We start from the raw sequence: 25,227 nt of genomic DNA on the forward strand, positions 1-25,227 counted from the left end.
CCAGCTCCCTTAGCCGTTCCTCATAAGGCATCATTTCCAGGCCTTTGACCATTTTGGTTGCCCTCCTCTGGACACGTTCCAGTTTGTCAGTGTCCTTCTTGAATTGTGGTGCCCAGAACTGGGCACAGTACTCCAGGTGAGGTCTGGCCAGAGCAGAATACAGTGGCACTATTACTTCCCTTGATCTAGATGCTATACTCCTATTGAGGCAGCCCATGTCTGCATCTGCTGGTGCTTCTTTTAGGAGATGTGTGTTGCAACAGGTGGTTCCACAGAGCTGCACGTGCTTTTCTTCACCTATGCTTATCTTGGGACTGCTTGAGTGTATTCCATCTGATGGACAGACACCATAGAAAATGGTCCATTGTATTCACCTGAAAGGTGTCTGCCCCCATGTTGTTCATTCTTTCTTCTCTGTCCTCAACTTTGTTGCATTTCCTGCCTTTGGGCATGAGGTGGCAGCATAGCCGATCTCATGGGCATATGTCAGTGAAAACCACCTTTCAGGTGACTGTTGTATACTGTTCTCTAACAGAGGAAATCCTATACCCAGTAGAGTGTTCCAGAGGTTAAGCACATGGGAGATTGCAAAGATCCCCAAGGTTGGCAAACTTCTGATCCCCTTCTGACCCCCTCTAGCCAAATGGTGAAGCTTTACTTAAGAGTAGAAGGAAGGGAAGTCCCGCGGTAGTCTGGATGTCTTCTGCATCCCACCCAGGGAATGGAACATGGGTCCCTTTCTGTAAAGGCTCCTTCGGCTGGGTGTGCCAGAGGCATCCAGCCTCACCCATTTCCTTTGGGCATCTGAAACACATTTATGTAGAAGTCTGTACGGTCGTTTTCTGCTCATTTTGACGTGACAGGTTTGTGTCATGTGCGCCTTTGTTTCTTTGCCTCCGCTAATGCTCTCTTGCTTGCTCATGAGACTGGAAGTAGGGAGGAGCTGGCTGGTTTGTCAGAGTTTGATCATGTGTCTCTATTTGTTCTGGACAGTGGGGGTTGGGGGGGGAGTTAACCCAATGTAGCCTCCAGCCAAAGGAGCCTTCACAGCAAGTGACCAATGTTTCAGTTTCCGTTTATGCTGAAAGGCAGCAATAGCATGTGAGTGTGAGTGCTTCAAAACACACTGCACACTGCACAAAACTCTTTTTACATTAGTGAGCATTCTTAAAGGAATGTGTATGCAGATCAAGTTCTCCTGCGGTCAGTAGAGCAGCATGCAGATCTGAGAGCATCTTTTTTTTCTAGTTCTAAAGTATAAATGGTAAAGGTAAAGGGACCCCTGACTATTAGGTCCCGTCGTGACCGACTCTGGGGTTGTGGCGCTTATCTCGCTTCTGGGTCATGTGGCCAGCATGACTAAGCCGCTTCTGGTGAACCAGAGCAGCGCATGGAAACGCCATTTACCTTCCTGCCGGAGCGGTACCTATTTATCTACTTGCACTTTGACGTGCTTTTGAACTGCTAGGTGGGCAGGAGCAGGGACCGAGCAACGGGAGCTTACGCCATCACGGGGATTCAAACCGCCAATCTTCTGATTGGCAAGTCCTAGGCTCTGTGATTTAACCCACGTCCCACAAAAATATAAATCTATAAATGGATATATAAATAGATAGTATAAATGGATTTCCCCTTAAATAGGACTACTTACTCTACCTAGGAACTTTAACAGATGAACCAAGCATATGATTATTTTTTATTATGTGGTAACACAATTTTTCTTTCAGGTATGCAGCAATGAAGCCACCTGCATTTGTAACTATACCTGGGCAGGGACAGATTGTAGCATGCATGACCCCAAAAGGAAAGAAGAAGCAGAGAAACCAAATGGACCAAAGGGTTTGTGTAATTTCAGTTTTTCTTCCCTCCCCCAACTCTTCTATAATTACATTTTTGAGCAGGAAAATTTGGAGCAAAGTGCCCATGTACAATGCAGGTGTGTGTGTGTGTGTGTGTGTGTGTGTTTCTAGGTAAATAGCATTTATGCTAGGTATGCTAGGTGAAAAGCCTTTATGCTTTTACCTGTAGCGTTCCAGAGGTGCTCACAGAAAATCATTACCTACTGTGAAAACTTTTTAGCTGTTGCCTTTTCTGTTTAATGACGTAGATCTAGGTAATATATTCTATTTGAAACCCACTGATAATCTTATATCCCAGTATGGCAAGGGGTTTGTTTGTTTGTTTGTTATTTCTATTTTTGATATATTATAACCATGACAAGAATGCTTCAATCCTTTACAAATCTCTATTAGAGTTAAGTTTGGTATGGAGGAGGCTTACATTCTTAGGGGACATCAAATGCCATTTACCACACAATCCTGTGCATGTCTATTGAGAATTAAGTCCTGTTTAGTACTGTGGGGACTTAGCAGGAGTAGCAAACAAAGTTCCAGTTCTGTTTCACGACAGCTTCCACCATCCCTTGCCATTGGTCAAAGTGTCTGGGCTGATGGGAGCTGGGAGGACACCACGTTGGCCACCCCTCTGCCGCCTTAAATGTTTTGCCCAGTTATGCTATGGAGTCCCTTCTTTCATATGACTTCCTGAAAGTTTTTTGTAGACTGTATCGCTGAAGAAAAGTAACAAAAGCATCAAGAAATATTCCAAATGTTAATTATTCTTAAATTTTTTGCATGCTGAAATAGATGTTTGTTTTATTGTTGCGTGCTTAGCAGGCTTTAAAGTTTGGGGTTTTTTTAAAGCCCTTTGAATCTATTAACCATAGCATCCCTAAAACCCAGTACTAAAAAGTGAACCAGCCGTAGCTTGACATTTTTTTGGGGAAATTGGTTTTAAATTTTCTCATTTTCAGTGCACCCTGTTAAATTTCCCATATTTTAACCTCCAGAATTTGGTGGACCGTTTTTTATTTACAATATAGCCCAGAATAGAGAAGATACCGTTTTTCAATGTATGGATATTTTTACTGGGTTGTGTTTGTTCGTTGTTGTGAGTACTTTGAAAATCTGTATAAGTACTTGAAGTTGATTAAAGTATGGTAGATATACCACTGCATGCAGAATTTACAGTGCATGCACTTTATTATAACATTATCAGTTTCTCTTAACAAAAGAAATAAACATTGGATCCTAGTGGTAATTCAGCATATTAAACTTTTAAAAGTTTTGTAAAATACTAAAGCAAAGTTTCCAGAGGAAGAAATTTGGAAATAGTGCTTGGTACCTCATTCAGTTTGGGAAGTTGGCACCCCATGCTTACTGTAAATCTCTACACTGATCTTTTTCAAGGGCTTCCTAATAGTGAGCCACAACATAGGAAGAAGGATAAGTTAAAGCTATCTCTTTGTCCAGTCTTACCACCTTCCTAAATGGATGGTCCAACAATGTAGAATGTGCAATCCCTAGGGATTCTGTTCTCTAGTGGGAGGGGCAGTTGCCATCTTCCAGTTTTATTCCTCCTTAGGATACCGTTGGCAGACTTTCAGTGAGCCATTCCTGCTATGAGGTGAGTCTTTATTTCCTGATTCCTGTTTCTAAACCCTTTTAGAAATAATAATAATAATAAAAGAAATGGCTTGGAAAATGCTTTGGGAATGTGGAAGAAAGAAGGGCATTTGTAACTCGGAACACAAAATGAATCAAGATCCTAGATTCAGGTTAATCGAGACCTGGTGGAGAGAGAGGAGGAGCCAGTCAGATTGAATGGGACCAATATGAGGGAGTGTGCTGTGTTGCGTTAGGAAGAGAATTAAAACCAGGGTCCAAAGAAGAGACATGTGCTGTGTACATGGCAGAGAATTGTGCATACAAGCCAAGACTTTGATTCTCAATTTCACCGTAGCAGTTCTCAATGCTGAAGAGCAGTTTGTTTCCTGCTTGGCAGGGGGTTGGACTCGATGGCCCTTGTGGTCTCTTCCAACTCTATGATTCTATGAAAGGCAGCTTTTATCTTTGGCAGTGTGGTGTGCTAATGCATAATTGGGCAGCAAAACTCTGTTTGCATATCCATACTTGCTTGCATACTTTTCTTGTATCCCAGTGAAAAAAATTCCCAGTGATGGTCCATTATCTAAGGATCAAAATGCCCTAGATCTGAAAAGATAATCTGCTTTTGATTTATATTCTGCAGCATTCCAACATATGCCACTAATTTTTATTTTACTTCTTCATAGGCAACCAGTCACTTATTTAAAAGCATTCATTTTCTGAAAAAAAAATTCTGAAAGAAGTAGGTTAGAAATCATGCTTAAGATTAAGGTGACAGGGATTCTGTTATGAGAACCTTAAACCTGTTTAGCTGAATTTGGGACATATGAATAGGTGAACATATAAAATTATCTTCTGAAATCAGAGTGCATTCGACATTCAGACAAAAATATCAAACTCTTTCATTACATAACATTTTTCTCTGCTCTCCCTATCTTTAAAATTGTGAGCATTCAGCAAAACCTAAACAAGATCTTCAAAGAAGTACTGTATCTGTTAAGTGTTTAACCATGTAAATCAGGAAAAAACCAGATTTGTAGGGTTTTTTTTTAGATTTTTCTTATAGATAGATTGTCTTATCAATTCTAATACCATATATTTATGCATTTTGAATTATTACAGATGTTATATAAACCAGTAAGTTATGTTAAGATAATTGATTAACTTCTGTTCCTGATGCATAATTGCATTTCTGTCAGAACTTAACATCCATCAGTTGCTTTTTCATTTTTCTGTATTTCAGGATCTAAAATCAGTGTCAGTTTCAGATATAGATAAATACACTGAACTCTGAAATATATAATTAGCCAGAATGTCTCTAATGGATTATAATAAAAGTTAAACTATTTTTCCTGAAAAGCTAATTTTCAGTGGGCTATGGTAACAAATTTAACTGTGAAATCAGGATAATTTGCCAACATTTTGTAATCAGATATCCATATTTCCCAAATTCATCTAAGAATAGAGCTTCTATCTAAAACACAATTTAAATTCAAAAAATCTTTACCCTTCTAGTTGTTTCTGTAGTTGTCTGTAACCAAAACTACAAAATTAGGCATTAGTATGGAGGTTCCATGGTTTTTGTTCTAAATTGTAGTTCAAACACACCAAGCCACCCCAATTTGAACTTCAAAATATCAGAGACAATGTTTTATTCTTTCATGGAATGGCTTCCTATCTCTGTGAAGGAAATAATCAGTACAAGTAATGAGTCACAGAGATAAAAACCAAAGCCTGAATAATGATTGCATTTGTTTGTTTTTTTTAAAAGTCATGGTAGGTTTTTTAAAAAACAAAATGTTATGTGTAAACACAATGCATAAATTGAAATATACCTTCTTTCATTTCTAAGCATGATAAAGATAGAAGGAATTTATTCAAAAAAAGAAATAAACTACATTCAATATAATAGTTGGGGCTCTTGAAGAAGAATAAATGTCAAGAAAAATTATAGGGTGGTGTCCAAATAACATCCTTAAGGACTTGTGCGTGGTCAGTGGGAGTTTTGACCTGCACTACATAATAAATGGTTTTTGAGCCTTTGGTCACTACCAAAAGATGATTGCATGCAACACAGGGAATGCTGCTAGAGTTCAAAGCATCGCTGACCCTAAAAACTAGTAATACAGTTCTTTAATCCTGGCCCTACTTTTTCAAGAGTTGTTATCCCCAAACAATTACATATTTAGGTGTTACGTAATAGACCAAGTCATGTCACTAATCTTGGTGTGCTAAAGAAGAATGTTTTCTGGGTAGCTTGTAGGAAAGATAAGAAATGATTTCATTTGTGCTGGATTCTGGAGACAGTAGAGGAAGGTAGAAAGCAGAGCTGAGACCTCCCTTCTCTTTAAGAATGAGCTAAATAGGTAATTAAGTGTCTTCAGATAAGTGCAACATCTATTAATTCCATTGTTTCCACTTGGAAATATATTAAAAGTTAAAAATAAACTAGTGGTCTTTTTATTTGTCTCTAACATTTCCTTGCTGTTCCCTGCAATCATAAGTAGGCCTTATAATGAACTATGACAACATAGAAACATAGCTGTCAACTTACAGATTTGAAAATAAGGGACCAGCAGCCTTGAAAATAAGGGACCAGCAGCCAAAATAAGGGACTTGCAGCCTCACCTGTTCCAGGCACTCCAGTCTTCCTGTCCTCCTGCAGTCTGGTCAAACATGCTGGTAGCTTCGAGAACACTGTCCAACCAACTTTGTAACCAGAGGTTCAACTGAATAGAATCTGAATCACATGCACCACAAGGCCTATGCAGCCTCAACTTAAGATGGCTCCCCGGCCTGGCTTTGCACTGCAAAGTTTGCAGCAGCACGTGCAACAAAATGGCGTCCAGCATTCAAAAAACCCTTCAGCTTGCATTAACTAGCCACACACAAGGCATGCAAGCTCCACCCACCAGTCGTTCTTAGACTTCTTATTGGGTGAGCAACACAGCCAAGCAACACAGTTGGAGCCTCCCTCCTCCCTGGCCGGCAGGGAGGGACGGAGAGGAGCTGCTTCCTTTGAAATTTAAGGGACATCATTTAAGGGACATCCATCAATAAGGGACAGCAGCGGGGCATGGCGCTGGAATAAGGGACTGTCCCTTCAAATAAGGGACACTTGACAGCTGTGCATAGAAACCTTTAGAGAAAGTGGTAGCCGTGAAGTTTATATGATGCACAAGTTTGGTACATCTTCCAGTAACATTGCTACTTGGAATGCTGACTTCCCATAAAATTGGTCAAGATGCTTCGCCTTGCATAACAAAACGTAAGGTGCAGTGAAGAATATACCTGGAATCAAAGGACAAATTCGGCCCATAGTAAGAGAGCGCAAGGAATTTTCAGCCGTGTTTCTAAAACACTCATAAATGTAAACAACGCATTTCTTGTGTGCTTGGCTTTATTGGTCGGTATGCAGTATACCTGTGATGTTACAAAATAGTTTCGTTATTTGTGAAGGTTTAAAAACCGTGCCCCCTCTTAAAATGGAAATGGGTACTGTATTGTGTAGGCTGAGAAAATATTTATAAATTCTGGGAGGCCCAAGCCATGGAGGGCATTGCCATAGAGCTTTAATGGCCTTTGGCGATATGCATATCCGCCGTTCATTCTTTACAACAGGAGACCCATGCACACACCTCCCATTTACAGTCTATCCCCCTCTTCCCCAGAATCCTGACCGCTTGTTCTCAGAGCAAGTAACCCTACATGCCAGACTGTGTTAAGGAAAGGGATAGCTCCTTAAATATATATATAGAAGATGGATGGTTTTCTTTCTTTCTTTTAATGACCAGTGTGTTGCAGTGTATGGAGCTGAACGCCAGCTTGGGTGGGGGGAAGTAAGGAGAATACAGAACTCCAATGAGCCCTATGCCTATTCCAGTCCCCCACATGTGGCTGCACCCATGGGGGTACGGATCACACCTATGACTTACAAAGCACCGCTCAGTTACAAAATAGAGGCAGCTTTTAAATAGGTGACGTGCATCACATTCAGGCAAATATAATCTCTGATAATTCTGATAATGGCTGTAAAAATCAAATGAAAGAAAGTATTTTTTATCATTTTGGGGTGCCATTTAAAATTCTTCTTTTCAGACATCTTCTGTGTACATGATGACTTGCTTTTTAAAAAGTGTTCCCTTTTCCCTCTATACAGTGAGCATGGCCACTAACAGACTTATAGGTGCAGTGGCAGGGACCATTCTGGCCCTGGGGGTGATTTTTGGAGGCACAGGGTGGGGAATAGAGTAAGCATATTTCTTAGTCTAAGAGTTTCATGTTTGGTGCCTAGTGTGTGAGGTAACTGTACGCATCTGAGCCCTCTGTGTACTATCCCATTAGCTTTGTGTTCTGTGGTGACCGTATTTGTCATGTGATTTGGATGTCTGTGTCATGTGATATGCTCATGCAGTGTTTAACCCTCTCCTGTCTGGGACAATGTGGGGCATAAAACAATGTATGTGAATCTTATATAATGCAGTTTGATGTTTACATGTTTTCTACGCTCTAAATTATATAAAAAGATTTTTTAAAAAAATTAGTCATTGCCAAATGCTTTCTAATAGACAGACTATTTGATAAAATTTGGTTTATTGCCATTGGAATTAAGGGTAACAGTACGTAAACAATCCAAGTTGAATAATAAGAAAGTAGAATTGCTTGGGAACAATAGCCAGCTTTTAATAACTGTTGACTCTTCTTTCTCTAGGGCTTTTAGTAGGCCTAGACCAATAGTGTTCCATGTTCCATGTTATGCTCTGATTCAGTAGGGAAGATCTGTACATGACAACAGGCTTCTGCACATAAAGCCAACAGATAAACAGATATTATTGCTGGATGTGCAGCCTCATCTTTACCACAACGCTCATCTGGCCTGGCTAGAGGTGTCTTTTGATGTTTATCCAAAGTCATCTGTTACACGTGTCTAAAGATGGATTGGGGCTTTATATGGATATTTGCTATATTATAGTGAGATAGATCAGTTTCTGTTATGAACACATTGATTGACATTTATGCCATCTATCCATGGGATTAGAAATAGATACGGGATAAAACCATTTGGTATTCTTTGTGGAAATATATCACAGACCAGGTTTAACCTTTCACTGCAGTTATTTCTTTGTGTTTCTTTTCATTTTTAACAGTGAGCAACTCACCTGTATTTTGCTGACTGTTCCCTTAAACACAATCTCTTTTTTTAATAGGGTCAACAAGTTATTTTGCTCCTATAATTTCTATAATAATTTTTAAATGTATTTGCACACTCTGTGTATCAGCCTCAGGTTATATAATGGCAGGAAGTTTCAAGGACACTGGTTTCGTATATCCACGATTTTCTATCATTTGTCTTACATTAATGACAGTAGAGTTTGTATTATTATTATTATTATTATTATTATTATTATTATTATTATTAAAAAATGAGTTAAGGAAGTTCATCGAAGGTAGGTTTCCCATCTGCTCTGCGCTTCCCCCAAGAGGAAGGAGGCTGGTTTGAGGAGAAGGGGAGAGGAAACTCAACATTGCATGAATTTCCTTAACTGTGAATCCTACACATTGTCTACTCATAAGCGAGCCCTGTTAATTTGAGCTGGACTCCGAGGTAGGCGCCTATAAGATTTGCAGCCACTGATTTATCAAAGCCCAGTTTGGGGCGTTTTCCCCATCCTAGAAGTTCCCTCTGCCCTTCGTTCTGGAGAATATTCCGCCCCCCCCAGCCTTGCTGAGTAATGCAGGGAAGGGAGGCAACAGGAACCATTCCTCCTGTGTATGTATTTAAATTAACTTACTTCAATATGCACATAGTTATTTCTGGTAATAATTATTATAACAATCTGAATTTTTCAATTTTTCTTCTTTGATCTGGAAATTAAGCAAAAAGGCAGAGAAAGCAGGTAGAAAGAAACAAATTTTGCATGCTAAAGTAACCCAAGCTCACCTCATTTCCACTGGCAACTCCTAGGAAGGGTGTGGAATTGCCTTTGGAGTGATAATCCAGGCTTAATCCAGACAAGACTGAGGGGCTAGAGGTGGGGAAGCTGGCTGATCTAGGAGGAGTGACGTGACTGGGACTGCACTCCTCCAAAGGACCAGCTTTGGGGGTTGGCTATGGAATTGCCTGTGGAAGTGTAGGTGAGGTCTATGGCTAGGACTGCCCTTTAGCAGCATTACATTAGTTTGTGTGGGCAAAAGGTCCTTCGGATAACTCAGTCCCAAACACATTGAAGGCTTTAAAGATTCAAGACAGCATTTTGAGTCGGGTCTGAAAATGCACGGGTGACCAGTGCAGCTGATACAGATGCTCCATTCATCTTCCTCTCATCAGCAACCAAACAGCAGCATTCAGTACCAGTTGAAGTTCAGACTGTCCTCAAGGCAGTACCATGCACATCACATTTCAGCCTTAACTGGTGACTGCTGCATAGATTACCAAGGCAAGGTCCAATCTCTCCAGAACAGTGTTGCTATGTGATCAGCATTGATTTCCTTATAGGCAAACTCCCATTCTTGGGTGGCAGAAGGCAATCTTCAGTTCTAGAGTCCACCACATGTTTTATGCCTGCAATTTTTGTCTGCTTAATAATTTCTGGAATGTGTGCACAGAGGTGCCCAGTGTATTTGTTTTATACAGTGTTTGCTTTCTTCTCTGTTTATAGCCACATTTGGCAAAGATTTGTTTTTTGGCAACAAACGAGGTCTGCTTTTGTGTCAATAATCCTTGTATAGTTGCAGAATATCTGAAACAACAAACATAACAAAATAAGGATTATAAAAACATAACCTTTGCTCTACTATCTTATTTTATTTATTTATAATGAAGGTTACAAATCCTTCCAAGACGAATTTACAATTAGCATTAAAATAAATTCTTTCAAACCACAATAAGCAACTTATAAAGTCAGCAGCATCCTTTCCCACAGGGCAGTTGGTGACAGGTGGCCTTTTGGGTGATGGAACAGAAGAATCCAGATGGAGTAGGCTTATTGGCCCATTTGTTTGGTTGGGTCCTTCCCACAGGGCAGTTGGTGGGGTGGGAGAGAGTCCATCTAGAGCAGACTCTGAGGCCTCCAGGAATCCTTCCCACGGGGCAACTGATGGTGGACGAGCCTGTGGGAAGGTGAGGAAGATGTTTCACCTGGAGCGTTCTTTGATTCCCCCCCCCCCACCTGCCTTTCTGGAACTCACTCCAATGCAGCAAGGGTGAGTCTGGTGAAGTGACGGGGTTCTACGCAGAGATTGCCTTCGGGCATGGTCTATTTAGCAGGGGGAGGTAACACAGGTAGAAAGTCTCACACTATATTTGCACAGATGGACAACTGGACAGTGTCATTCTTACAGCATTGGTTATATTTTGTGGGGAAACTGGTATCAAGCAGCTCACGCCCACCCACTCCCTGTCCCTCAACAGGTAATAAAATCAGATGTTCCTGTGCTAACCATCTGTATCCAGGAGGGGAAGGGATCTAGGGATAAATTTCCTGCTCCTGGGCATTAGGACCAGGACTAAAGTGAACAGTTGCTTGCTCCACAAAATGATTTCGAGCAGGTGACATTATTCGGCCTACATTTTCTTTCAAATACTGGTGCTTCTGTTTAAATGTGAATTTTTAGCAGCAGCATGCAAACAAAAATATTTTTAGATCACACAGCAATATAAACAGAAAGTCTTAAACCCTATGTAGATGTGCTTTTTCTCCCTTGTTCCCTGGGTGGTGCTCTTTTGTTATTAGGACCAGGTGTATTGAAACTAATCTCACAGCATAATGTTCTTTACAAAATTCATGTACTCCGATAAACAGTGACATTCTCTCATTAATGCAGCTGGAGAGTCAAGAGGTTGAAAAGAATGGGCTCTTGGACCCATTAGTTGCCCCTGCTTGCTCCACTTCTGTGGTTGCTTCTTCTCCGAAAGTAATTCAAACACCGTTAGAGATTGGATATACTGTAAGCTTTTTAAAACAGCTGACTGTCTTCTCAAAGCAAAAAACAGCAAAAACACCCTATGACTTCTAATATTTGAATGTTGCAGCATGGTTAGGTATATGTAATAGTAATAAGTTTGGATACATTTGAACTAGAGTTGGGAGTTTCAGTAACAGCAGATATTCTGGTAAGGAATTAATTTTGAAATGCAAAAGGGTGGTATCCAACTAAAACATACTTGGAATTGGCCCATTAAAATCAGTGGAATGGGTCCATTGATTTCAGTGGGTTTATTCTGTGTATTCATGTTTGAGCAAGAGAGAGATTAAATAAATTTGGCCCTTTTGACAATGTTTGTTTAAAGTAATTGAATAGCACACTTATTTAAAATTGCTTGATTACATTTCCCTTGATGTGAATTAATTAAGTGGTTGGTTCTTATGTCTTTCTTCCCATAATCCTTTGTCACAGGTCCTAGCGCCACCAATCTTATAATAGGCTCCATCGCTGGTGCCATCCTGGTAGCAGCTATTGTCCTTGGGGGGACAGGATGGGGCTTTAAGTAAGCAATGCCGCATGTCTTCTCTTCAGTGGCTATGGCATATCTCTCTTCTGCTTACATCACTAAATTTTGAGTTCCTGCTACAAGATCTCCGGTAATATTTTACTGTAATAAATCTGTGTTTAGTGAAGGGGCTAAAATATGCGTTACAAAATCTCAAAGTTGTCACCAGGATGCAAAGTTGTCAAAATGGCAAAACCAGTAGATTAAGATTAATGGCCTCAATGAATGTGAGCCAGAATGCTGGTTTAAAATGGGGAAAGTACAGTGGTACCTTGGTTTACGAACCTAATCCGTTCTGGAAGTCCGTTCTTAAACCAAAGCGTTCTTAAACCAAGGCGTGCTTCCCCAAAGCAGGGGGGACTCAATTTACAAATGGAACACACTCAACAGGAAGCGGAACATGTTCTGCTTCCAAGGCAAAGTTCACAAACCAAAACACCTACTTCCGGGTTTGCAGCATTCTTAATCCAAGTTGTTCATAAACCAAGCTGTTCTTAAACCAAGGTACCACTGTACTGTTTATCTGCTTGTGCTGTTATAAACACCTTATAGGAAGTTTCCCATTGTGGTAGGAATTCTAGAGTCTAGATGTACCTGCGCCTGAACATGCTCAGATATCCAGGAACTAGAATATAAAAATATACACCAGATTGACAAATTGTATGAATTTGTACCTTCTCAGGGGATCTCTTCCAGTGGTAAAGCAGTGAGCTGCTTTAATCATGCAAAGTACAGCCCTGAAGGTTGGTGCCTCATTACAAGTCTGCTGGCAGCCTGCCCTCTGCGTTCACAGCAGGCATGGAATGATCAGCCTAGCTGTCTGAACTGATTTTTAGAGCAAAATTAGAAAATATGGAGAATGCATGGCTGTTGTCCTGTAAGCAACAGTTGGTATCAGTGCAGCACCTTGACATGACCTTGTCTTTTGAAAGTTTCTTTGTCCTCAGTGCTTCTGCTTAGCTGCTGCTTGCTAGCACAAGGGAATTTTCAGTGAAGCCATGTCGTGCATGTTACCTTGCTAGAAGTAACACAGAGCATTTGAGGGGAGGGAGGGAGATGGTGCTGATGGGTTCTCAATAGGCGTGCATTCTCCATCATGCTAGTTCTGCTGTTGAAGACTGTTGTTATGTACAGATGCATTTAAAAGATGAAAAACCACTTTGGGTAAGGGAAAGGTTGAGACCTAACTCCTTCCCTGCCAGTCTCTACTCAAACTATATATTCCCTTCTCCTCCCCACCCCCAACAGCTTTCCCCACTGTAAGGTTTTGAAATTTGCTAAGGCATTGAGATGACAAAAATTTAAGACATACTAGTCAGTGCCTGGTGAGTAAGTTCGTTTATGGAAACTTGTTTGCAATCTCTGTTACTCTTTTGAGAAATCCTTTTTCTCAGAGAGTTTACTTGGGAACTATCCCTTTCATTTATAAGATAACTGCTAACATTAAGGTGCTGTGAGATGTGAACCGCCCTATGGATGAAGGGCAGTATAATAAGTAAATAAATAAGTATGTTTCACCAGTTGTAATTAGAAGTGAAGATTACTGTGACGCAATAGTCCAACAGCATGATTAATAATAATAATAATAATAATAATAATAATAATAATAATAATTTATTTATATCCCGCCCTCCCCAGCTGAAGCCAGGTTCAGGGCAGCTAACAACAATAAAATAATACAACATTCTGAAATCATTTCATTATAAAATTAATTCAAATCAAATTGATGGCAACCATTGGGCTAGAGTTCTGTGAAGATTGCCAAAGGAGGGAGTCAGGCTGTGCCTCAGCCAAAGGCCTGGTGGAACAGCTCTGTCTTGCAGGCCCTGCGGAAAGATGTCAAGTCCCGCATGGCCCTAGTCTCTTGTGACAGAGCATTCCACCAGATCGGAGCCACAGCCGAAAAAGCCCTGGCTCTGGTTGAGGCCAGCCTAACCTCTCTGTGGCCTGGGACCTCCAAGATGTTTTTATTTGAAGACCATAAGTTCCTCTGTGGGACAAACCAGGAGAGGCAGTCCTGTAGGTACGAGGGTCCTAGGCCGTATAGGGCTTTCTTAAGGACACCAAGATGGCTTCCTCTATTGTAGTATCAGAAGCATCTTCTCTTATCTCTTTGCACTCCCTTCCTACCAGATGGCTCTTGCTGTCAGTATTTGACAGCACAGATCATCTGGGGAGAGAAGGAACACTTGGATTTGTCTAAGTTCTTCCAACTCTTCAATTCTATGATTCCACCTCCTCCTTCCCTCCCTATTCAGTAGGTGATCTGCACTATCTTTCCCTATATATAGCATTGTAGTTTGGGGAAGGTTCTGTGAATGCAGCAGCTACAATTACAGTGGTGCCTCGCAAGACGAAATTAATCCGTTCTGCGAGTTTCTTCGTCTTGCGGTTTTTTCGTCTTGCGAAGCACGGCTATTAGCGGCTTAGCGGCTTTAAGAAAAAGGAAACAAACTCGCAAGAACTCGCAAGACGTTTCATCTTGCGAAGCAAGCCCATAGGGAAATTCGTCTTGCGGAACGACTCAAAAAACGCAAAACCCTTTCGTCTTGCGAGGCATTTGTCTTGCGGGGCACCACAGTACTGTTGCTAGGATTGCCCAAGAGCCACATTCATTGTTGGCCCAACAGATTCCACACATACTCTTGCCTATGCACACACACATGCACACACACCCTGTTGCTGATCTGCACAAAGCAGGTGTTATCACACTCTCCGCTCATCAAATGATCAGCCTGATATTTGTGGAGTGGATGATTTGCATGTCTTTCAAGGTACTGGCTCTGCCCACCCCAGTGCAGTGTCTACATAAAAATAATTATTTTGCCTCTGCCACCAAAATTGTGGAGTCTTGGTGGCAGAGCAGAAATAAATTGTTGAGAGGTTGGATTAGGTCCCCAAACTTTATGCCATTCTTCATGCCGTTCAAAACATTCACTTGAAGGTGTTAGTTTTATTGAGATGAACCCCATTAAATTAATAACACAGCCAAGCAACACAGTTGGAGCCTCCCTCCTCCCTGGCCGGCAGGGAGGGACGGAGAGGAGCTGCTTCCTTTGAAATTTAAGGGACATTTAAGGGACATCCATCAATAAGGGACAGCAGCGGGACATGGCGCTGGAATAAGGGACTGTCCCTTCAAATAAGGGACACTTGACAGCTATGCATAGAAACCTTTAGAGAAAGTGGTAGCCGTAAAGTTTATATGATGCACAAGTTTGGTACATCTTCCAGTAACATTGCTACTTGGAATGCTGACTTCCCATAAAATTGGTCAAGATGCTTCGCCTTGCATAACGAAACGTAAGGTGCAGTGAAGAATATACCTGGAATCAAAGGACAAATTCGGCCCATAGTAAGAGAGCGCAAGAAATTTTCACTTGAAGGTGTTAGTTTTATTGAGATGAACCCCATTAAATTAATAAACCACCCATCATCCGTTCTTAACCACCTGTGATTTATTATCGTTCACAAATGCTCTCAATCTTTCAATGTAAATAGTCATAAATAGCTACGCTAAGATGGTATTGCTTGAGCATTTATTTATCACGTCGTTTTTTTACATACAGAATTATGACATAAATTCAGATGTGATCAATATTGCAGTTTACATACGATCAGGATATATAATGCTTACCTAAAACCAACATTCAGTTTGTGTAACTGATCAGTTATTGGAGCTCAGATCCATGAGGCAAATTACTCGCCTCTTAATGGAGTTCTAAGCTTTCCATGGAAGTTTGTGCATGTTGAGACTCTGTATCACGGGATCACCACAGTAAAATCATAAATCTTTGTTGCATGTGTTAAATATAGAAAATTGACACAAAACCCCTATCAATGAAGTACATATAAAAGATTCAAATTTTGACTTCAGGCACATATATTTCTATTTTAATAAAGAATGTGGAGGGTGTGTGTCAATGTACTTACTGGGTTATTAAACTTCATGACCTTTAATTTTACCACTGATATTCTAAAAGTGAATAAAGCAAAGTATGTGTTTAAATGAAGGCTTGAGCCATACCAGCCCTCCCTCCCAATTTCCTTATAAACTACATAATACTATATTGATCCTTTTGACTTTTGCCCATGCACACTTTAGTCATTCATCTGTAGCATATATTTCTCACTTAGATAATACTTTGCATCCTGTGTGTCATTTTAGTGTACAATATATATACAACGAAATAATTTGGTTCCCCGGTATGGACAGCGGTTCTCTATAAGTATCACAATAGTTCTCTTATTAATTTAAAATGAAAGTATTTTATTCTGTAGCAGAACCTCAAATATGATGGCCTCGCCTAGCTCACAGCTTGAAGTGCATGTTTCTTTGGGGTAAAACTGAAAGAAGTATTCACTGTGTGGAAGAGGCCTAGCCCAGGTAGGCCTTCTTATATTTTGCTGCTTCATTGAGTATGTGTGAGGGTTATTGTGGAGCCTAGAATGCTTATGATAATGTGGTAGGAATGGAAGAAAGAAAATTCACTGCAATGCAGCAGGACACAGCTCTGGTTTCAAAGGTTTTGATGGTGTCGTTCACTGTGTTTCAGAGCTGTATCCAGCACAGCAGGCACAGAACCATACATTTAGTTTATGAATACAAAACTCATTTTTCTGAACTTCATTTGGGTTTGGATCCCGATATGTGCAAGCAGAAGGCCACTCACTCCAGCAGAGCTTTCCTTGCCCCCTTGTCTACATTGCAGCCCAGCATCTTCCGAAAAGCCACTTTTGATTATCTGAACAGGATGGGAGAGGGGGCATGGGGGCATGCAGAGGGAGGAGGAAGGTGAAATTCAAGAGGAGGCAAGGAGTGGCTTTTCAGGCAGCCCAGAGGACCCCATTGAGGACAAAACGGGTAGGAAATGTCTGTTTAAGCAGTCGTCTGCTCATGCAGGTCCAGATACAAACCATTTTGTATCCAGTATTTGGATTTTAAAATAATACTGTTCAGTTGAACAGTACAAATTTAGGTGTTCATATAAGAACTTTTTGATCTGTTTTCTCAACTGTGAAAGGTTTCAATTAAATGACCTTTCTGTTTAACTTTCCTAGACACAACCGATTTTCCTGATAATTTCATTCATGATTTTCCCAAATGTTTTGCCCTAAGCAGCCTTATAATAGAGAAGAACATAATGTTGGTGATATTGTATGGGTCCCCGGAGAACATAAGAAGAGCTTGCAGCCCCAGCCCCAGTTTCTATGTGTGCCCCCAGAAACGACTGAAATAACGTGTGCATGGTTTTTACAATCCTTTTAATTAAAACAAGCAAACGAACTTGAATTCTTTGTAGCATAGATAGTTGGAGAGAATTGTACTGACACTGTACATGACGGAATACGTACATTATTCTTTTTTAGCAGTATCTTCTCTCTTGCGGTGTGATGTGGCAGGTACATGTCAAAGAGCTTTTAGTGTCCGTGTTAAGGCAGGAAAGGAATCAGTCTTGACCTCATGCAGGGTGAAAAAGCAGCACTGTGTTTTTGTAAGACCGGCAGTGTTGCTCGATTTCTGTCTCTGTAATACGTTGTGCAGAAGCTTGCCCTCTCCTTTCCTCTCTTTGTACCAGAGATGGTACAACTTCTTTGTTTGTGGGAGACTATATTCTGTTTTCCTGACTGTTGCCCAGGGGCTGGAAGCATTGACCTCAATAGTGAGGCTAACTCCATCAGTAAGAATATAAGTGTGCAGGGCATGTAGGCAGGCACAGGTGTGGCAACACATTGAAAATCTAAATGAGAGGTGTATCATTGAAGTTGTGTCCCTCAGGAACCACATGAATTTGCTTGAGTAACAAGATCTGCCCTGTGGACTGCTGGCAACCAGCTCTATCATCTCTTTAAATCATGAATGAGCAACCTCTGGCCCATAGGTATAGTTAAGGCCCACCCCAGGTCCCAGTTTGGCCCGTGAGGTTGTTTCCCCAAAGCCACACCCATCCACTCTGAACCTGGCATCACACAGGCAGCTACGATGGAACAGTTGCGAACCTTAACATCTGATCAGCTGACGGATCATGACAGCAAGCTGCTGGCGTCAATGCTGTAGTGCAGCCAATGGAAAGTATAATAAACATTTGAGGGCTGACTGTATACCAGTAGAATAATCCTAGGCGGTTTTAAAAGCTGCTGAATGTGTGAAAACTCAGGTCACTCTAGTTTGCTTGCCATGATCGCACATCATGCAATTAAGCCATACATTTTGCAAATAAGGGGAAGACCACAAGCCGTGTTTCATTGTTGGGCTGATATGCTACGGATACGGCACATCTCTTTTCTTCCAACAGACACAGCAAGTACTGTTTTCTAATGTTAGCCTTGTCAATATACAATAATTAAAGGATTCATTATGAGGGAAGGCAGAGGAGATGCATTCTTTATATTCTTCTCACTCGTTTCATTTTGTATGAAGATCTGCAGATTTTTTTTTTATAACGGAGGGTGAAATGCTTAGTATTACCAATGTACTATTTTACAAACAAAGATAAAGTGATGATGTGCATCCTAGGGGTTTGTTTTTTTAAAAAAAAGAAGAAGAAAGACATTTTTAATATTTTGAAAAGAGGAAAATATTTCCCGGTCGAAAAGACAGTTTCTGAGTCTGCAGGTACATTTATTTCTTGCTTTGCAGTGCAGTAAATAGCTATATCCTTTCCCCACCCTCCTTTGCTTTCAGTTTTTAGAGGGAGATGAGATAAGATGGATTCTACTTAGCATTTTCTCTGGGGGAGGCAAGAATAGTAACTTGGAAAGTATGGAAACCAACCTGAGGCCTGAAGATGTGATCACATGTCTACAGCGTCACAACTTTTTATGATTTCTTAGAGGAAAAATAACATGCCAACTTTTATTACCAAGACGGTAGTTAGCTTATGATGTAGTCTTGCGCACGCTTACTTGGAAGAAAGTCCCATTGGAGTAAATGAGACTTGCTCTTGAGTAGACATGCAAAGGATTGTACTGTAAGTATTAGTACTGAGAGACGGAATCTGTCCTGACAGAGCATTTCTAGCTATGTAGTTTTCACGTCTATTGAGATCTGAGTTTTATAAACTGTCAGTTACATTTTGTATGTTGTAAACCAAAGCAAAAAGCCTTGCCCATAATTGCACTGTTCTGTTGCTCTTGAACCGCATTGTTTTAGTACCTCTAGCAATGCAAGGTTAATTGTGTTATTGTGAAAAACTGACTTTGAATTCATATAATTTAAAATACAGGTTTTGGCATTGCTTTCAAACTCTCTCCATCATGAAAAGCATTGTGAGGTATAAAAACATTGTTAGCAAAGACAGTGTCTTTATTATTCACACTAAATTTCAGAGTTATCCATTACTCTGTTGCGGCTAGAACAGCGAGAGTCCTATGGTACCTTTAAACACAAACAGTGCAAACCCGTACATGTCTGCATGTCTACTCATTGTAAGTCCCATTGAGTGCAATGGAGCTTACTCCAAGGTAAGTGAAAATAGGATTGTAAACTAACTGATTCATTATGGTTTAAGCTTTTGTGGATTAGATGCACAAAATGTTATTCTCAGTTATATATGCACGTAAGTACAGTAAAAGAACATTCAGTGAAGCCAGTAGGCTGTGTGATACGAAATGCAACAGGTCTGCAGAGAATCATGGTCTATCCACAACAGCTGCCATTGGTGATACTTATCTTTTGGGCAATTTATGCTGGTATTCCAAGGTAGAAAGTAAAACGAAAGCAAAAACCTGATCTCACTGTGTTAGAAATGTCAGACCCACCATTGCTGAATGAGCAGTAGCGAGATTACTCCATTCTATGGGAATAGTGCAATCACTGTGGTTAATAGCACATATTTGGGGACATATTTCTGCGTACAAAAGGCAATGAAAACGGGTTCTTATGCAATAATGTACTGATCTGAAAAGTGCATGTTTGAGTTAGTTACGTGGCACAAAAGCGAAGCCTGGAAATAACTGTCTTTTTGCCGTTATCCACAACTTACCACAATAAGCGCAACAACTGATGTTTAAATTCTATTCACTGCAGCCACCGTTGCAGGAGCATGCAGTGGAGGAGACCCAAGGCTTTATGTTCCTTGCCGTTAGGGAATCTGTGAAATCCTGCTCTATGTTTTACTGCATGACAATTTGGTGGCGGTAGCGGCACACATGCCCAGTGTTAAGACTAAATGCATGAGCCCCTTGCTTGATGCCCCACATAAAGCCAGATTATGGGGAGGTTGCATCCAGTTTTTGTGTTGCCTTGTAATGTCTTGCTGTTTATTTATATACAGTACTGGTATAACAGGAGAATGGACGTTTCTACAAAAAGTTTTGTTTGCTAACAACAGCAGCAAAATTGCAGCGGCACAACTAACACGTTCTGGTGTCCATTCTTCTTCACAAGCAGTTTCTTGGCATCTGTTGCTGGAGACTGGAAGTATTTTGTGCCCTACTGTAGTAAAGGCTTGCGCAGGGGATCCACAAATTGTTTTATATTTTGGCTTCGTTGAAGCCTTTCAGAACAGCAACCTTTGGCAGCAATAAATAAATAAATCTATGGCATATCAGTGATATTACAGAAAAGGGGGTGAATACAGCTTCATATTCTGTAGAATCCTTAAGAATTGGTATCAGAATTGAGCTTTAAAGCCCATCCTAATATGAAACGGGTTTATTTCCAGTTTACATCTCTAGCGTCTTAGTGTGAGCCTTTACTACATAGTGTGATGATGAAAACATGACCTTGTTTTCAGTTATGCCTAACTGACATATTTCTTGTTTCCCTGTCTTACTATTTGCCTCCTCTTTAACTGGAAGAAATGTCAAAAAGAGAAGATACGATCCAAGTCAGCAGGGTATCTAAGGAACTCATTGGAAGAGCTTTTCTGTGCATTACTGGATTCCAGATATGGTGGCTTTTTGTAGTAGCTGCACAGAAAGTACGTCACTGCAGAAGAAAATTAAGACGAGCGATTTACTACAAATGGCAAGTGGAGATACTTATGAAAGGGCTGAAGGAAAACTTGTCCTTTTCGGAGATTCAAATTTAAGGACTCCCTCCACTCATTTCTCCTTTTTTTAAGGTGATAAGAAATGGGACAGACGTTATAAATGAACTATTTTGGCCGAACTTTTTTAAATACAAAGAACAGAGCAAACAAATCAAGTGCAATAAGAGAACTGTTTCAAAATAGTCAAATAGGTAAAAAGTTTCATAACTGATAACTTGAGTTCGCATGACCTTTTAATGTTAACGACAGACTCCAGTGGCATGATAAGCTAACTTTTGAAATGGTAAACTGCATGGCATATATACAGCAAATGAGCTAACAAGCTGACCCCAAGCCAAGTCTGCATACCAGGAAAACAAACCAAAACATAGAAATGCTGATTCTGGGTACTTAGGAAATCACGTTCCACCAAGATACACTATTCTCCAAGTTGTACAACCCCTTCCTAATATATATTCCTCATTCATCTCAATTTTATTTTGGGGGCAACCTTATTTATGGTCCTGCAGGTCTTGTATAGTTTTCAATATAAAAATGAGCAATTTTTGCCATGCCATTCTCAGATAATGACACATTTTCCTAAGGGTTTCGTTCTTTGTGTGAGTCTATCTTCTCGGGTTGTAACGCTTTCTTAAAACATTGCTCCCCTTTTAAGTTTTTGTAGCATGTTGTATAGCAGGGGTTCTGGGCTTGCTCTAAAAGGCGTATCGCATGCAGACACAGGGAGTTCTAGCAGAAAACAGGCGTGCTTTTTAAATTTGTATGCTTGAAACCAAAAAACAAAAACACCCACCCATCCAAAACCTATTAATATGTATAAAGTGCATATGTATGCAATGAATCTTTTCAAATGCATTATTTGCTGTCATGCAGATATTTTGTATATAGTGTAAGAAGTCAACACCCTCTCAAATCAATCACAGAAGTGCCAAGCTTATAACTCTTTAATTTTACCATCTGTTTTCCTTTCTCGATCTCACATTATACGAAAGGAAAAGAAGCCTAAAGAAGCCTTAAATACCCATAAAAATACTGAGAGCTTTTAACAGGTTAAGGCTTTCCCATGTATTGTTTTATAGTCCCCAGCACCACCCCACCTCCCAGGTCCACATAAAAGTGATCCCAATAGCCATGTCTCTTTGAGTTTACCTGCGTAGTATGTATCTTTCAAGTCACAGCTTCGAATGTTACTTCCTAGACTATTTGTGGTTACTGTCATAGCTCAGCTCCCTTTGGCCAAATAAGAAAGGTATCATTCTATATGTTCAGGTAGCGCTTTCTCCACGCTTAAGCACAGCGGGGGGCTTAGGTGTGCATAATTCTCCCCCCCCCCCCGGCCCACAAGCCTCTGACCACTGCTATCAGGTGTAATCACAGATGCGAAGAGCAGCAATGGTGGCAACTGCCATTAGCATGCCACAGTGAGTTGCATTGTGGATAAAGCTGGCTGGGGTACAATTCTGCACGGTGCTTGTGAAAAGGCTTTATGCCGAAGTCCAGATCAACGTCCTTCTGCACTGCTGCTGCAAAAACGCTTGCCAATTTCCCACGCCTTTAGTGGCAAGTCATTCTGCATTCAGCCAGCTATGATTTTCAAGATGGCAAGTATCTCGTAACCCGATTTCTACTGCATCAGATGGATATGAATAGAGACTGTTGTACATGCTTAGTCTGGTTCTCATTTATGTCATTGGTGGGCTACTTTCTGATTACAATTGGCCTTTGGTGTAGTGGTTAAGAGTGGTGGACTCGTAATCTGGTGAACCGGGTTCGATTCCCCGCTCCTCCACATGCAGCTGCTGGGTGACCTTGGGCTAGTCATACTTCTGAAGTCTCTCAGCCTCACTCACCTCACAGAGTGTTTTTTTGTGGGGGAGGAAGGGAAAGGAGAATGTTAGCCACTTTGAGACTCCTTAAGGGGAGTGAAAGGCGGGATATCAAATCCAAACTCCTCTTCTTCTCTTCTTTGGTTTGTACTCCAAAAGCTTTCGTTCTGGTTACAATTATTCAGGTATCCTAGTATCATTCAGCTGCTCCGGTAAAAATGACCTCCAGTGTATATTGATGTAAACATTTTACCCTTTTAAAATTATTTCCCCCATTGCATAATTTGGAACGGTCTTTAAAATGAAGCAGGCTGTGATACTTTTAAATTTACATTAAGTTAGATTTTGAATTTAACTGTAGGCATTAAGTTAATGAAGTAATGGGAGGGGAGAGATACTTTTCATTCCTCAAGCTGCAGTAGCCGTTGTAGATTATCACAGTGGCCCTCACCCTATAATCCTATAACGTTTTATGGGCAAGTCACAGCGGTTTAGTGGGTGACAGTTTTCACAGAGTTATATACCTGATTAAAATGTGCTAAAGACGCAGTGGGAAGGCGGTGTTACTGGAATGAATCTTGATATATAGCTTTCACAATGCTCTGATAAAGGCAGTCTTGCAGGCTGTGTATCTTACTTCCCTTCTTAGATCTGAGTCTCTAAAAGCAAACTATTACCTGGGTCACACTTAGTGGTAAGGCAAACCATAGCTTAGTGCAAGTGCGCTCGTTTCTAGAGAGGAGCTGAAGTCTGCATTGCAGTCTTGCTACTGATCTGTTTTGAGCTGTGGTTTGGCTCAGATGACTTGCTAAACCAAACCATGGCTTAACTCACTGCAACAAGGAGGAGCGAGTGGCTGCAGTCTCCGGAAGCCTTCCTGCTTGGGTTCAACCATAGTTTGGATTAGCGTTACACGCAAACTGAGCCAGTGTGTTCCCTTTCAGGTCTTCCCACTTGCTTCACAATATCAATCAGCAGAGCTATTTCACGTCATGTCACTTTGCTTTTGACCATCTCTGGGATAAGGGTATCTAAATTGGTGCTGGGGGTCTCCTTTTGGGTTCTGTTCTGGGAGCGACGTGGTAACCACAGTAGACAACGCCATTCAATATGGTTCTAAAAATCAGATTGTTGTATTTTTAAAAAAATCTTGAAGTGATTCAAAAAAAAAAACATTGTAAATGTGCGATGTGATGTTTTTAATCAGACCACACTGGTCCCCAATTATGTATATATGGTAAGAGTTGGTGTAACTTTTTGTTACACTGGCAGTTTCATAAGAAATATTATTTCTTGTCTAAATTTCTCCTCTGCTGTTCTGTTCTGTGTATGTGTGTTTAAAATACACAAATTTTATGTATAGAATGTAAATGACCACGCAACCACATAGCTCACAGAAGTGGATTGTAATGTTTTCTGTGGTACTAGAGTTATATAATCAAACCTGTTAAGGTAGGTACTTAATTTTTTAGAATTCATTTACCACATTTTTAAGAGAACATATGTTGCCTATGTTGATTGCCTTTTTTTTTACCACAACCAGTGTCATTTTAATGGTGTTTTGACAGAATAAATGTTAAGTTACCATTTCATCCACTATTCTTCTGTTCCATAAAAAGGGTTCATCATGACAGGAAAATGTATGGAAATTTTATATAGCTTATGTTGATATGCTGCATGATCCCACTGAACTGAGCAAATTCTCTACAAGGGGAAAGCTCCACTACGCAAATTGAATATATATATATACATATATAAATATTCTAGGTGCATGTTATAATAAATTACATAGAACTGGAGTTTTACAAAGTTTTCTTTACTATGCAATGATAGGTATTGCACAAACTTAAAATTCAAAGACAAATGTCTGAGGAACTTTACAAAAGAATACTTGAATTTATTTTTGATCTAAGAAGCTTTCAGTCATATTTTATATTCATTGTTGCTTCCACTATTAATCTTCCTTTAAAATTGTTTGTAATTCTTTTTAAAATGCACAATATGACGAACCAGTTTTTGTTTGAAGTTAATACTCATTCATACCTTGTTGGCTGCTGATGAATGGAAATTCAGTTGTCATTGTTCTGCATATTAGTTAAATGAGTATTAAAGACTTCATGAACATGGAAAGTTACAACTTCTATATCTTTCTTCCTCAAATTAAATTTCTATGTTCCACATCCAAAACGTGCCGCAGTTAAAAGATCGGATAGTACTTAACACTGGAGGCAACCGTTAATCAAAACAGTTTATATATTCACTCATGGGAATGCTGTCATAAGTCTCCCCCATTGGTAAAACTGTAATGCTGAGTTGCTTTCTATCAGACATCAAAACTAAGAGTACGACTGCAGCTTCGCATTACTCGTACCTCTGCAGGGTCGTTTCACACATTGCAAAAAAGATGGTCACTGCGTTTCTTGTTCCATATTTCTTGTGACATTTGGAGCACATTCACATGTCTGGAA

At 40.3% G+C, this 25,227-nt stretch overlaps 1 protein-coding gene across 8 annotated transcripts in view; it reads left to right on the top strand.

Moving 5' to 3' along the window:
* The window catches only part of ADAM23 (ADAM metallopeptidase domain 23), a gene marked incomplete at its 3' end in the record, with an annotated part of 74,523 nt that extends 52,804 nt beyond the window's left edge, over nt 1-21,719 (top strand). For 2 of the 8 annotated variants that reach the window (XM_081212306.1, XM_081212304.1), the window contains exons 24-26: nt 1,728-1,839; nt 7,606-7,696; nt 20,740-20,882. In XM_081212306.1, the coding sequence (XP_081068432.1) occupies nt 1,728-1,839; nt 7,606-7,696; nt 20,740-20,785 (249 nt within the window). Of the gene's footprint in view, nt 1-1,727; nt 1,840-3,423; nt 3,466-7,605; nt 7,697-11,843; nt 11,939-20,739 lie in introns of those variants that run through there. The other 6 variants (XM_081212305.1, XM_081212303.1, XM_081212308.1 and 3 more) reach the window with 5 other exon arrangements.
* Between the last annotated feature and the right edge of the window lie 3,508 nt (nt 21,720-25,227).

This window comes from Podarcis bocagei (assembly GCF_964188305.1).
Source record: "Podarcis bocagei genome assembly, chromosome: 1".
Taxonomy (NCBI): Eukaryota; Metazoa; Chordata; class Lepidosauria; order Squamata; family Lacertidae; genus Podarcis; species Podarcis bocagei.